At 48.8% G+C, this 14,604-nt stretch overlaps 1 protein-coding gene across 1 annotated transcript in view; it reads right to left on the bottom strand.

Moving 5' to 3' along the window:
- Positions 1-14,604, bottom strand: part of NUP214 (nucleoporin 214) — a 44,457-nt gene that overhangs the window by 11,828 nt on the left and 18,025 nt on the right. The window contains 9 exon segments of the mRNA XM_070955502.1: positions 567-2,288; positions 2,783-2,847; positions 3,810-3,909; positions 5,983-6,073; positions 7,054-7,129; positions 10,280-10,388; positions 11,176-11,331; positions 13,241-13,492; positions 14,219-14,302. Coding sequence (XP_070811603.1) covers positions 567-2,288; positions 2,783-2,847; positions 3,810-3,909; positions 5,983-6,073; positions 7,054-7,129; positions 10,280-10,388; positions 11,176-11,331; positions 13,241-13,492; positions 14,219-14,302 — 2,655 coding nt within the window.

The following is a 14,604-nucleotide window of genomic DNA, read 5'->3' as shown; positions in this document are numbered from 1 at the left end:
TCTCTTGTAACAGTTAACCTGATTAGTGGTCTGGCACGGGTGCAAGGAGTCGGGAGAAATTGTTAATTCCTCTTTGCAAAATTACTCGGGCCGATGGTGCTCCGGGCTGCCCACTCCACTTCTCCAAAAAACCCAGCCAATTTCAAATGCATCAAATTACACAACGTTTTGCTCAACGTGAAAAGCTGCCTAAGCTGGGATTCCAGTCAGAAAACGGGTCGGCCGAGGTCAGGATCAAAAACTAAATTTGTAAAAATCCATCCTCTTTGTGTTTTTTTTAATCTCTCCGCTCTTGGGAAGACGCACATTTATTCCCGGATGCAATCCGGGGACGTTTGAATTTCAAACTTTTTCATCTCTCTGGGGGTAACCGCAAATTTTTTTTTTAAAAAAGCTGTAAGAGAGGCTGTCCTCGACTTATGACGGTTCATTTAGTGACCGTTTGAAGTTACAACGGAAAGGGGGGGAACAAAAACCAGGGGATTATGACCATTTGGACGGTTGGGCAACTGACTCCCCTATTTATGACGGATGCGTGACACGGGCTCACGCTTTTGCAACCTTACCGGAAGCTTGACAAAAGCTGAATCCGGCCGAAGACGTCGGAGTGGTGGTCGTCATGGAAGCCGGACTCGCAAAGATGGCCCCGCTCTGTCCAAAGCTGGAATTCTGACCGAAAACAGGAGCGCTGCTTTGAACGAAAAGTCCAGTGGCCGTCGAAGGCTGTCCGAAGGAAAAAGAGCTGGCCGTGCTGGTGCTGGACGCTGCCCCGAAGACGTTCCCGCTGCTGGACGCCGGAGGGGTGGAAGACGGCGCTTGCCCGAACGCCGGAGTCGCTCCAAAGCCGGCCTGGTTGAACGTAAAACCGCTGGATGGGTTGGTGGACTGGCCGAAAACGGGGGCTTGTCCGAAGGCCGACTGGCCGAAGCCCGAGGTGGCTGCCGTCCCGAAAACCGAGGTGTTGAACCCGGTGGCGACGGCCGAGGAAGACGGAGAGGTGGCCGGAGGTTGACCGAAGGGAGTAGAGACCGGGAGGGCTGCCGCGGGGACCTGACCGAAGACGGGGGGAGCAGAAGAGTTGGCTAAGCCCGCAGTGGTGGGCTGGCTGAAGGCCGAGCCGGTGGAAGAGGAGGAGGAAGAAGAAGAAGCAGGGAGTCCGGAAGGTTGTGCGAATCCAGGAGAGGTCGGGACTGCCTCGGTAAAGGCAGAGGTGCTGTTGGCTGGGGCTGGCACGCCCGCGGTGGTGGTTGGAGGGGAGGCAGTGGCTTCCGTGAGTTGTGAACCGATGGCCGGTGGAGTTGAGGAGGCCGGCGTCTGCTCTTCTGCAGGGCCCTCAGGAGGAAGTAGCCCCTCAGCCTTGGGCTCACCAGGTGCCGAGACTGGAGCCAGGTCTTTGCTAGGTGCCACTTCCGAAGCAGTCGCAAGCTGCCCTCCTCCTTCCGCCTCTGCATGGGGAGGGGGCGCTTCTGCTGGACGCTGCTCAGGGGCCAGGACGGACGCCTGGGGGTCAACCTGTGCCGTGGGCGACGTGGTCCCCTCGGTCAAAGGCGGCTTCTCAGGAGGGCTCGTTCTGACGTCCTCTTCTCCCTTACTCGCAAGGGCAGCCGGTGTGGCCGGAGCACTCAAGAGACCCCCGAACGAGAGGCTCGGGGCGGATGGCGGAGGGGCCGAAGACAAGGAAGTTGATGCTTGGGGGGCGCTGACCGGAGGGCCCCCGAAGGCAAATGGAGTCTTGGCACCGCCCGCCGGTGCTGCGAGACTGAAGATTCCGGGAGGACCAGAACTGACCAAATGGACGTTGCCGAAGATGCCACTAGTTGTCGAACTGGCCGTCGTGGTCAAGGCAGCGGGGATGGCCTCGGCAGGCTTGCTCGCCGACAGAGCGTTCCCGGCCGAAAATCCAGGCGGCTGTGGCACGGCGGCTGTGCCGGTGGAGGGTCCCTTAGCCGGAGCGGCCTTGGCGTTCTCATCAGCTTGGCCGACCCTCAGACCAGAGAAGCTGCCTAATGTCTCTCCGGCCGCCGAGGCCTGGATCGCCGGATCGCCTTGTTTGAGGGGAAGGCTCTCCAGTTTGGGGGCGTTCGCGAAGGGAAGGGAAGTCTCGGCCGCTTGTCCGTTGCTGCTCAGGCCAGCAGGGTCTCCGGAGCTGGTTCTCCCAAAGGCAGAAAGATTGGGGGTCTTGGGACTCCCGAAAGTAAACGGGGTCTCCGGGACGGAGGCGAATTTCATCCCTCCTCCAAGGGGAAAGGCTTCGGGCTGGTTCGGCTCTTTTGCTGGGGTGGCTGTAGCTGCCAAAAGAATAACAGAATGACTGAGTTGGAAGGGACCTCGGAGGTCTTCTAGTTCAGGGGTCAGCAACCTGAGGCTCTGGAGCCTCAGGTGGCTCTTTCACCCCTCCGCTGCAGCTCCGTCACTCAAAATATGCATCACAACCGCCAATGTGTGACACCCGCTGGCACGCAATTTATTGAGCTTTTCAACCCCCAGTAGGATAAATCCAGAACGTTTAATTCCAACTACATAGGCTAGTTTTGTGGCCGCTCAAGAAATAGTCAGGCACGGGGAGGGTTTTGTGGCTCCCGGTGTTTTCTTTTCTGTGGGAAACGGGTCCAAATGGCTCTTTGAGTGTTTAAGGTTGCCGACCCCTGCACTAGTCCAACCCTCTGCTTAAGCAGGAGACCCTTCCTTCCTTTTCCTCCGAATAACAGTTGGAAGGGACCTTGGAGGTCTTCTAGTCCAACCCCCCCTGCTCAAACAGGAGACCCTACCCCCAAAAACTTACCTTCCAAAACAGAAGAGGCCGGCGTCGCAGCAGAAGCAGGCACCGCAGCGAAGTTAAACCCAGCCCTACGTTTGAAAATAAAACAAACCAACATCCCATTTGTAAGAACTGCCTTATAGACGGCAGCAAGATTTATCCGTCGCTTCTTCTATGCGGTCGTATTTCCCCCCCCCCCAGGTTTTTCTGATTTTGGGGCCACCCGTTGTTCTCTCTCCTACGGACAACGGAGGATTCGGTCAAATTCTGGGGACTGCCATTGTTATCAGTATTGATGATCATCAACCCTCTGATAAATCAATTACAAATTCTGGTAGTCCTTGACTTACGAACCACACCGTAATTTCTGTTGTTAAGCGAGGCAGTCGTTAAGAAGGGAGCCACGCCCGATTTCACAACCTTCTTCTGACGCGGTTGTTAAGCGAAATCGCTGCCTTCTGAAATGAATCACATTAATTGTTCAATGAACCCACTGACTTTTCTTGTCGGAAGCTGGATGGGAAGACCCAAATGGCGATTTCCCAAGGGATGCTGCAACCGACACAAGTACATGCCAGTTGCCAAGTGCCCGAATTATGATCACACATGACCGTAGAGGGAATGCTGTAATGGTTGTTAACTGCCAAGTACCGCGAGTCACTTTTTCCAGTGCCGTTGGTAACTCTGAATGGTCACTAAACGAATGGTCCGTAAGTCGAGGACTACCTGTTGTCCAAGAGTGGCAATTTCTGGAGGCCTGGACTCATTTTCCCAGGATTCTTTGCAGCATGGCTGCAAGGAATCCCTGGGAATTGGGTGTCTGCCTCTTGGAAGGCGCCGAGACTCAAAAGGCCGTGCCTTAGCTCTTATCTTTGCTCACAACGTCACTAAAATGCAGCAGGGCTCTTCTCTCTCTTTTGTCCCAGCAAAAGCTGAAATCTGAGTCTCTTAGATCACTGCTTGGTGCTACATCCGCTGTACGACGCCCCTTTAAAACGTCGCCCCAGCGTTCGAAAAGAGAGGAGAGGATGGGAAGTTGGACAGTACTGACCCCGATGGGGCGAACGTGAAGTCTTTGTTGAACTGGGAAGCAGCGGCCGAGATGGACGTCGCCGCTGGCGTGGGGACAGATGCGACGGTCTTTGCGGCTCCTGGAATCGTGACAAAGTTAAGTGCGAAAGAATAAACGAAAGTTAGCAGATAACCAAAGCTCAAATAAATAAATAAATAAATAAAAATCCTGCCTCTCGTCCCGACATTCCCAGCAGATCTCTGAGTTATTTCTCTTTAGTATCCCACCTTCTTCCTTCCAAGGAACGAATTTTGATGGCTTTGCAAGGTGTGATCCCCCCCCCACACACACACACCTAAGAGGGGATTTTGGTGGCACCAGAAGACAATATCTGTAGGGTTGAATTGTGGGGCCCTTGGTGCTCTCTAAATTGCTTCCGTGCAGACGTTTCGTGACCCAACTAGGTAACATGGTCAGTGTTAGAAGGGAGCGGGGTTGGTGCAAGGAGGAGAAGGGGGAAAAAAGAGCAGGAGGAGGAGGAAGAGGAGGACGACGAAGAGAAGGAGGAGGTCAACGACTACGGGGTCCTTGTTGCTCTCTGAGCTTCATGGTTTTCTTGCAGACGTTTCACTACCCGAGTAGGTAACATCATCAGTGCTAGAAGTGAGGGGGGTTTGCTCTGTTTATATACTAGTGACTTGCTCTGTCTGTGTTGGTTGGTGTGTTTTTTTGATTAGGCTACTGTTTACCATTGATTTTTTTTGTTTGTGTTGATAATTTCTTGACTGGGGTATTGTTTAATCATATTGTTGATCTGGTGTCAATCTGGCGTCAATCTCTTGCTTATCTGGGTGCTGATTGCTGGTGAGGAGGTGTTTGGAGTCTCTTTGTTTCTCTTTCGCTTTTTGATGGGTGTGTAAATGTGGCTTATCTCTATGTGTCGGTTGAATAGGAATATTGACCTTAAGAACAGATTCCCCCCCCCCCCCCACACACTTTCTACAGTGAGCTGAGACTCGCTAACCAGTCGTGGGTTTGAAATCCCAGCGCTCCTGGTTTGCTATTGGAAGTGCGCGCACTTGCGTGCTCACTTTGCAAGTGTGCAGTGCTTCTGTGCATGCACAGAGCGTTTTTGATGACGTGGAGCCTCCTGCCGCCGCTACCGATTCGCCTGAACCGGGGCGAACTGGGAGCAACCCACCACTGTCGCTAACCCTTGGGAACAGGGAGCCGAAAAGCAGAAGCATTTCAGCTCTCCAAACTCGTCGACGTTGCGCGATCCCATTTTTCTTCCTCCTCGACCTTCCTGCGTCACTGAGCTCGTCGAGCCCCAAGCTTCGACACTCTCGGTGTGGCTATCTTTGGCGCACCTGCACATATTTTGCTGAGTGTGCCGCAATGCTCAGGAAGGAGGGCTCAGCTGACGGCTCTGTGCATGCATGGAGGAGGTGCGCGTGCTCACCTGTAGCCGAGGTAAGTGAATTTCACCCCTGGTTCAAACCCTCTACCCAAAATTTGAGCTTAGGGACCTTTGCACTTCCAATGGCTACCGGAAATGCCCGAGCGCTGTCAGAAATTCAGCCTCCTGGCTTCGGCATCGGTAAGAAGGGATTACGCTTAATCTCTCCAAATGGTGTGTAATTGAAAACGTGGGATAATGCCTCACATCTGGCCAGCCCCCGCCCTTTTTAGCCGTCTGGAAGGCTATAGAGATTTGTTCTTTACCCAGGCGGTGGGGTTAAATGAGGAGAGAGAGAGAGAGAGACCCTGCGGATGGATGGCTGTTGGGGTTTCTTTAGGTGGACGATGGAGTTTTTAATTTAAGTTTTTAATTCCGGCTTTTGCAATTTTATTCTGGTTGGCAGCCAGCCAGCCAGCCAGAGCTGGGTTTCAAGGCGGGCAGCCAGATGGATCTTTGCAATAAATGAACAGAAGGGGGTCCTTGCCTTACAATTATTTGTTTAGCGGAACTATCCGTTACAACGGAGCTGGGGAAAAAAAACGACTTGCGACCGTTTTTGACACTTGGGGCATCCAATCGTGGTCCAAAATTTTAATCGCTGGGATTTTTGTTCTTTTTTTTTAATCTCTTGGGAGTTTTTTTTCCCCCTTTCCCCTGATGTTGCCGTACTTCAGCAAGGTCAAAGATGTTGTCGGGTTTGCTTTTCCTTCTGCCTCTTATGACGGAAGGACAGGCAAAATCTCGACTGACCTGAATTCTTTTTCCCAACCGAGGTCTGGCCGATGGATGCTGCTGCCGAGCTGGGTGGTGCCTGCATCTTCGGGGTGCTTGACGGGGTTCCCTAAAATATTAAGCAAAAGGGGTTGGTTAGAAAACAGGCAGGGCACAAACTGTCCAGAAAGCAAGAGATGAGAAGCTTCCATTGAGGGAGGCCTTGGGAAAATTTATATCTATTGTATCTTATCTTCCCCTTTTATCTGTTCCTTTCCTTTCCTTCCCATCCTATTTCTTTCTTTCTTTCTCTCTTTCGTTCCCTTCCCTTCCCTTCTTTTCCTTTCCTTCCTATTTCTTTCTTTCTCTTTCATTCCCTTTCGTTCCCTTCCCTTCCTTTCTTTTCCTTTCCTTCCCCTTTCATCTGCCCTTCTTTCCTTTCCTTTCCTTCCTATTTCTTTCTTTCTCTTTCATTCCCTTTCGTTCCCTTCCCTTCCTTTCTTTTCCTTTCCTTCCCCTTTCATCTGCCCTTCTTTCCTTTCCTTTCCTTTCCTTTCCTTTCCTTTCCTTTCCTTTCCTTTCCTTCCCATCCTATTTCTTTCTTTTTCTCTTTTGTTCACTTTTGTTCCCTTCTTTTCCTTTCCTTCCCCTTTCATCTGCCCTTTCCTTTCCTTCCCATCCTACTTCTTTCTCTTTTTCGTTCCCTTCCCTTCCCATCCTTTCTGGCTCTTTCTCTCCCTTTCGTTCCTTTTCCTTTCCTTTTCATCCCACCTCCTTCCTCCATTTCCTCCCTCCCTTCCCTTCTCAGGCGTGGCACGTTGGTTAGTATGCAGTATTAAGCGCTAACTCTGCCCACAGCTTGGAGCTCAATCCTGACCAAATCAAAGTTGGCTCAGGCTTCCGTCCTTCCGAGGTGGGTAAAATGGGGACCCAGATTGTTGGGGGCAATGGGCTGACTCTTGTAAACCGCTTAGAGGGCTGTAAAAGCACTATGAAGCGGTATATAAGGCTAAGTGCTGTTGCTATCAGCCTCCTCCGGCCTTCCCTTCCTTTCGACCCATTCACTCTTCCTTGAAGAGAAGGACTGATCTTCCAAGAGATCAGCCTTACCTGGTTGACTTGATTTGTTGCCACGGTAGCCAAAACTTGATGGACACCTTGAGCAGCACTTTGAGGAACTGATGACCTGGAAGAGGAAGAGGGAAAAATGACAGAACCCAACCAAACAACTCAGAACTCAAACTAAACAAATCTTCTGTTCCATAAATAGGCTAGAAACCAACTTGTGTCTGTGGCCACTAATCTCTGCCTTCTTTGTAAGCACCAGCTAGACTTTGAAGTCCTTGGTGGGCTCTGAGCTTGGCGGTTTTCTTGCAGACTTTTCACGACCCAGCTAGGTAACATCTTCAGTGCTAGAAGGGAGAGACCAACCCCACTCTCCTCTAGCATTGATAATGTTCCCTAGTTGAGTCATGAAGAACATCTGCAAGAAAACCGCCAAGCTCAGAGACCACCAAGGGCTACACAGTTCAACCCTGAGCTGCAAATATTCTCTTCCTATCGGTAAGCTGGACTTGACCAAGCAAGCACCCTCTGAAGGGGTTTGAGATGATGACTTCTGGAATGCAGAGGCAAGCGGGAATTCAGGAAACTGCTACAACCCTAAAACTTCTGGATAGCATCTGGCTGGAAAAGGCTGGGCTAGATGGCAAGGAGAACAAATCAAATGTTTTCCTTTATCAGAGTTATCTAAGGTTGTAAATGTAATACTGCCTGATGCATCCATGGGTTTGAGTTACTCAGAAGCATCTTCTTGTATTGGCATACAATCCTTCCCTCCCTCCCTCCCTCCCTCCATCCAACCGTCCTTCCTTCCTTCCTTCCTCTCTCCCCCTACCTAGGTCGGTCTGTTGTTCTATCTATCTTCCATCCATCCATCCATCCATCCATCCATCCATCCATCATTTCTCTCTCAATCATCTGCCTGCCTGCCTATCTATCTATCTTCCATCCAACCATCCTCTCTCAATCATGTCTGTCTGTCTGTCTGTCTGTCTGTCTGTCTGTCTGTCTATCTTCCTTCCTTCCTTCCATCCATCCATCCATCCATCCATCCATCCATCCATCATTTCTCTCAATCATGTCTGTCTGTCTGTCTGTCTATCTTCCTTCCATCCATCCATCCATCCATCCATCCATCCATCCATCCCTTTCTCTCTCAATCATCTGTCTGTCTGTCTATCTGTCTGTCTGTCTGTCTATCTATCTTCCATCCATCCATCCTCTCTCAATCATCGACTCCCAGGGGGAGGGCCTTCTCTGTGAGGGCTCCAACCCTTTGGAATGAACTGCCCCCTGAGATACGAAATATCCCTGATCTCCGTGCTTTCCGCCGTGCCCTCAAAACCCTGATGTTCCAACAGGCAGGGCTAAACATACGAACATGTGAATGTTTTTAAAATGTTATCTAATTTTAGGTTCTATTTAATTGGGCCAAACTATGTTATAATAATAATTTTAATTAGCAATTTTATGATGTTTGTGTATCTATATTTTTCTTGACTGTACACCGCCTTGAGTCCTACGGGAGAAAGGCGGTATAGAAATATAATAAATAAATAAATAAATAAATAAATAAATAAATAAATAATCATGTCTGTCTGTCTGTCTGTCTATCTTCCTTCCTTCCATCCATCCTTTCTCTCTCAATCATCTGCCTGTCTGTCTGTCTGCCTATCCATCCATATCTATCTATCTATCTATCTATCTATCTATCTATCTATCTATCTATCTATCTATCTATCTATCTATCATCTATCTAATCTATCCATCTATCTATCTATCTATCTATCTATCTATCTATCTATCTATCTATCTATCTATCTATCCTCAGAAAATTCAAGGCAGATCTCCCCAGGTTATATTCCCATAACAACGGCCCCGAGAGGTTGGCTGGGCTGAGACTAAGCAGCCGGAGCAAAGTCCTGGCCAAGAAGCAGGGACTTTGAAAATCCGATAGTTACAGCGAGAACTGCAGCCTTTTGACCAAGAATCTACCACTGCAGCTACTGCTAAGAGAGGTGAAGTGGTCAGGACTCTCAGCAGAGAAATTGCAGGAGGGAAAAAAAAAATATGAAGTCTCACTGGCTCATGATTTGCAACTCCTGCCAAACTTCTCAGAGTCAGCATAAAACAAAAGACTAATGGATTCCCCCAGCAGTGGGAGTACAAAGAGGAAGATTTATAGCTTATCACCGCTTAGCAGAAACATGTTGTACAAACTCACACAGGCCCTGATTTAGAAAAAGACAAGGATAATTCTGGAGACAGCTGAGCATTTTCCTCCCAGCTCTTTCCACCAACTCTGACACCGGAGCATTTGATGTTTTCCTTCCCGCCTCCGGTGTTCAGGTAAGTCCTCGACTTACAACCATCCGTTTAGTGACTGTTAGAGAGTTACAACGGTACTGGGGAAAAAAGTGAGCGGTGAGAGTTTTTCACACTTACGACCAACGCAGCATCGCCCGCGGTCAAAATTCAGGGGCTTAGCAACTGACTCCTATTTATGACGCTTGCAGTGTCGCCCGGGGTGTGGGATTCGAACCACTGAACTGCGGACCTTTCGATCGACAAGTTCAGCATCTTAGCCACTGATCCACCACTCAGTGCTAACTAACTAACTTAGTTAATTTACCTAACTAAGACTTGTTAAATTTTTAGAAACTGTATGCACACAACCCCACTTGTCTAGGACAAGAAGCAATGGGTAGGAAGAGCAGTGAAGAGAGGTTCAAGCTAGAACTAAAAAGGAATTTCTCTCAGTGAGAATGATTAATCAGCGGAACGGCTGGCCACTGGAAATAGTAGGTGCTCCATCAATGGGGGCTTTTCAAAAATAACTGCCCAGCTTCCTCAAGGCCAAATGTCCAGCTCTGAGCAGAGTTTTGCTCCGCTAAGCAACATTAGTGTGTTCTTGGCTTTGATAATCAACTGCTCAGGAGAGATTCAAGGACAAGTGAGTGGGAAAAGCTACTTATTACGGCTGGAAAACTGGACAAAACACAATTGTGGAAAGTCAGCACTCGCCTCCACCTTTTAAAAGAAACTTATTTCATTGAATAATATTTTTTGCCCATTAGAGATACACGCTGCAGCCAAAAAGTTTAACATTAACAATGAATGAACTCGATCCACTCCCAATATCTTTGCTTTAGGGGATTCTGCGAAGAATCTGTGTCAACGGAATTAAATTCTTGCTTATTCATTCATGGTCCGGCCTGAAGGATCTTTCCCTTTATTTGAAAATGAGACAGGAGGAAAGGCAGAGGTTACCTACCCCGCTGCTGCAGAAACGGTTGGGGGAGACCCACTGCTCTTCAGCTCACGGACGTTGACCACCTGAGGGACATTCTTCAGAGTCGATTCGGTCAGGGAGGTGTTTGCCGCTGTTGAATTGAGAATAAAGAGCAAGAAAATTTAGAGACCCCTCCCAGGAGTCTCCACGCGATCCATTTTGGATGGCAGGTTAAGTGAAGGGCCCCCGCGGAGGCTCTGGGAGGGTGAAAAAACGGGCCTCTTGGAAGTTCCGGAAGTCTGGAAACGGGCCCGTTTTCGCCCTCCCGGAGGCTCAAGAAAAGCCTCCGGAGCCTGGGGAGGGCGAAAATACCCCACCCACCCCTGCCGTGCTGCAGGAGGCCGTGTAGGCCACGCCCACCCAGCAACTGGGCAGAGAACCGGTTGCTAAAATGTTGGAATCCCACCCCTGGTGAGTGTGTGTGTGTGTGTGTGTGTGTGTAGATATTTTCACAGCCCTCTTTCTGGCTCGTGCAAACAGAAGAGATGTTACTCGTACAAGGGTTTTAAGTCTCCAGCTGGGGCAAAACAAAAGATGTTCAGCCCATTTATGAAGAAGTGGAAGATGGACTTTGAAGAAGCAAGGCAGAAAGAGCATTGGCGATTTTGGATTTTGGCGCTGGAGAAGACCAAAATTCCGATCCTTGGCCACCGACTCCTACTTATGACGGTCGCCAAGGCGAGGCGATCCCCTTTGGCGAACCTCTGACAAGCAACATCAACGGGGAAGTCATGGGACTGATTCACTTAACAACGGTGGCCCAAAATGGAGCGAAACTCACACAACGACCGTCTGGCTCAGCAGTGGAGATTTTGGGCTCCGTTTTTGGTCGTAAGTCGAGGCGACCTGTAGACCAAGTTTATTATGCTGGAGCTTACCTGGATTCTGGTTCGCCACCTGTCTTCTCAAGGCAGCTTCTGCAGCAGCCTGGGGGGCTGGGAGAGTGACGGAAGGAATGGCGGCTCGGTGCTTCACCGTCTTCGTTGCCAACATTGTGTTCTCTGCCCCAGGGATGATGGGCTTAGGGGTAGACACTAGAAGAGAGAGGGCAGAAAAACAGATCCTCGGTTAGAATTATCTCAAAAGTCCGAACAACGTGATGGAAAACAGTCATGGGACCATTAAGTAGATAGAAATTTAATTAATTAATTAATTAATAAATAAATAAATAAATAAATAAATAAATAAATAAATAAATAAATAAATAAATAAACTAGGTTGAAGAAACTTGCTCTCTCTAGATGGGTTCACCTACTTTAAACCATAGTTTGTTTTGAATGTCTTGATTAAGCCACAGCGTCTGCCTGGACTTAAGAGGACTTCCACTCCCAGAATCCTCCATTCTTGCTGGGAAGTGCGGGAGCTGAAAGGTTCTCCAAATTCTTTTTTATAGTCCCCAGAATTCCCCAGCTAGGAATTTGTCCGTGGCAAAGGATTCTGGGAGTTGACCTGTGTTCAGATTGGGGAAATCTGTCCTGACCTCGGCTTCCTTAAAAAGCAGGAAGCAGAGTCCTGGTCCCGGCAAAACCCCTTTTATTTACACGGCTGTGAATTCCTTTCATTCACAGCCAGCAAGGCTTGTCCAAACAGTCTTTCAGAGGAGTATTTATCGACACAAACCTTATCTCGCTTGGAAAGCTGCCAGATAACTAGTTTCCAAACGAAGGGCAAGGCAAAACTTGGCACAGAGTCTCTGGGATTCACGGACAGATCTTCCCACTCTTGAAACGACCGAATGAACGAATTGTTTCCTGCAAAAGCCCCCTCCCCGTTTGCTCCTCTTTTGTTTCCTATGGGAGGGGCCAATCAGCTCCAAGTTGTGGCTTTACTCCCAAGTCGTCCCTGCTTTCTGAGTAGTTCTTGTCTTCTGGCAGCTCTGCGCATGTGCACACTGGGAACAGGCTCCAGCTGTTCCTTTGCCTCACTGCTGTCTAGCTCCCTCTCTGCCTCCGACGCAGAGCTCTCGTTCGAGCTTTCCCCAGCCCCCAGGACTGGCCCCAACCTCCTCATTGTCCGACTCTGCTGCCGGCTCCTTAATTTTGTCTGCTGCCAGCTCTTGCAAATTTTGATTTTAGCTTCTACATCATGCTAAGCCAAATGAGCTACATACGTATTAGTCCCATGTTGATCACAGGACCGCAGGGACGCTGCAATGGTCATTAAGTGTGAAAAACACTTTTTCGTGCCGGAAGGACCAGCTCCCTTAATTATCCATAAGGTCCATCCCGAATCATGTTGGGGCATGAGTTTCCTTTCCAATGTTATGAACAAAGGATTTCTGCTTTCTTGAGAAGGCCCGAGAGCCACGGTCCTTTAAGAGGTAGGATCACAATTCTATCTTCAGCTGGATCCAAGCCATGATTATTCAGAGTCTGTTTTATGACTGCAATTCTATGCTCCCAAATGGAATGCTAAGTGTTCCTCGGAGGCCAATTAAGCTAATTATTCCAATATATGAACTGGAGGAACTGCTGTCATGGATCGGGATAATTTTTCTTCTGCCATGGCAGAAAAGAATTTGAAGCCATCTCATGGAAGGTCTTTCTGGGATGAAAGACAGGTGGTCTTCCACTTACGACGACAATGGAGCCTCAAATTCCCGTTCTTAAGGGAGACATTTGTTAAGGGAGTTCTGCCCCTTTTTACGACTTCTTTCTAATTTTAATGCAAGTTTCTAACAGCAAACAGCCCAGCCAAAGAACCTCTAAGACCCACACACACAAATAGAGTATAAATTGACCCCATTCCTTAGTAGCACTGATGAGGTTACCTAGCTGGGTCATTAAACGTCTGCAAGAAAATATCCAAGCTCAGAGCGCACTAAGGACCCCACAGTTCTCTTCCTCCTCCTTTCATTCATTTTTTGCAAGTCTTAACCACCCATCTCCCTCAAGGAAGATCTCTAGATGGCAAACGATTTACTAAATCCCGCACTCGACTCACTTAAAGTGCCCATTGTGATGTGGGGTTTGCCAAGAGGCAGGGGCTGTGACAACAGGGGAGGTTGGATCGAAGGCGTCCGGACGACCGGGGCGTGACGAGGCGCTTGGATTGGTACCACCTCCTCCGCTTCCTCCTGATCCACCGCTTCCGTGTCCTCGTTCTCCAAGGACGGGGTGACCGAAGACGCGGAGCTGATGTCATCCAGGTCTTCGTCGTATCTCAGAGACAGGAAAGCCGATTGGGACAGAGTTGCTGCAAAAAAAAAAAACAGAAGGGGGGCAGGAGGGGAATTATTAATATGGATACGACCGCAATTGAGCCCCAAATTTCTCTTGCGAAGTGAAACCATTCTTTAAGCGAGTTTCGCCACATTCTATGACCTTTCTTGTCAGTGTCGTTAAGCGAATCCCTGCAGTTCTTAAGTTAGTAAGAGGGCGGTGAAGTGAATCTGGCTTCCCCATCGACTTGGCTTGTCGGAAGGTCGCAAAAAAAGGGATCACATGATCCCAGGAAACCTTTTCCCTTTTCCTCCCCGCTATGTCTGACTATTTGCTTCTGTATTTTTGTATTTTATTCTATCATTTAATAAAATAATAATAATAATAAAAAAACCACGATTCCAGGAAACTGTCGTAAGTACATGCCAGTTGCCAAGTGTCTGAATTTGATCACGTGACCCCGGGGACGCTGCAACGGTCCCTAAGTGTGAAAAACGGCCATAAGTCTTTTTCAGCACTGCTGTAACTCCGAACGGTCATTAAACGAACAGTCGTAAGGCAAGGACTCCCTGAACTGGATGGAGGCATTCTAAATTTGAATGGCTTCAAAATGCTTTGAATTAAAGGAATGGTCCTTAAGTCAAGAGCTACACTGATCATCGAGAAAAATTCAGTTGCTAAAAGGGAGTGAATGAAAGGTTAAATAACTCGGTTTTTGTCCTGAAATGGAAAATATTGTCAATGATGCTGATTTATTTACCTGGTGCTGTCGAGCGGACAGGTGGCAGTTTTCTCTTGGACAAGAAATTCCTTAGCTGAGCCTGCTTCACCAGGGACAACTTAGCTGTAAGAAGCAGGGAACAAAGAACACAGTTTTAGGGCTCTACTTTGGTTTGTGATTCAGTGTGACTTCAAACGGTCACTAAATGAACTGTCATAAATTCAGGACTACGATCCAAAGTTTATTTATTTCTTTTCGAATCGATATCTTTTTAGAAACCATTGTGTGACCTATTACGCTACGAAAAGACAGCGTGGTGGTGTCGCTGGTTAAAGCGTCAGGCTAGGAAAACCGGGAGGCTGTGAGTTCCAGTCCTCCCTTAGGCACACAGAGCCAGCCACTTTCTCTCAGCCCTAGGAAGGAGG

Source organism: Pituophis catenifer, unplaced genomic scaffold, assembly GCF_029215685.1.
Source record: "Pituophis catenifer annectens isolate HBS135680 unplaced genomic scaffold, rPitCat1.0.hap2 SCAF_17, whole genome shotgun sequence".
Lineage (NCBI taxonomy): Eukaryota > Metazoa > Chordata > Lepidosauria > Squamata > Colubridae > Pituophis > Pituophis catenifer.
This window is presented reverse-complemented; position numbering and strand designations above follow the sequence as displayed.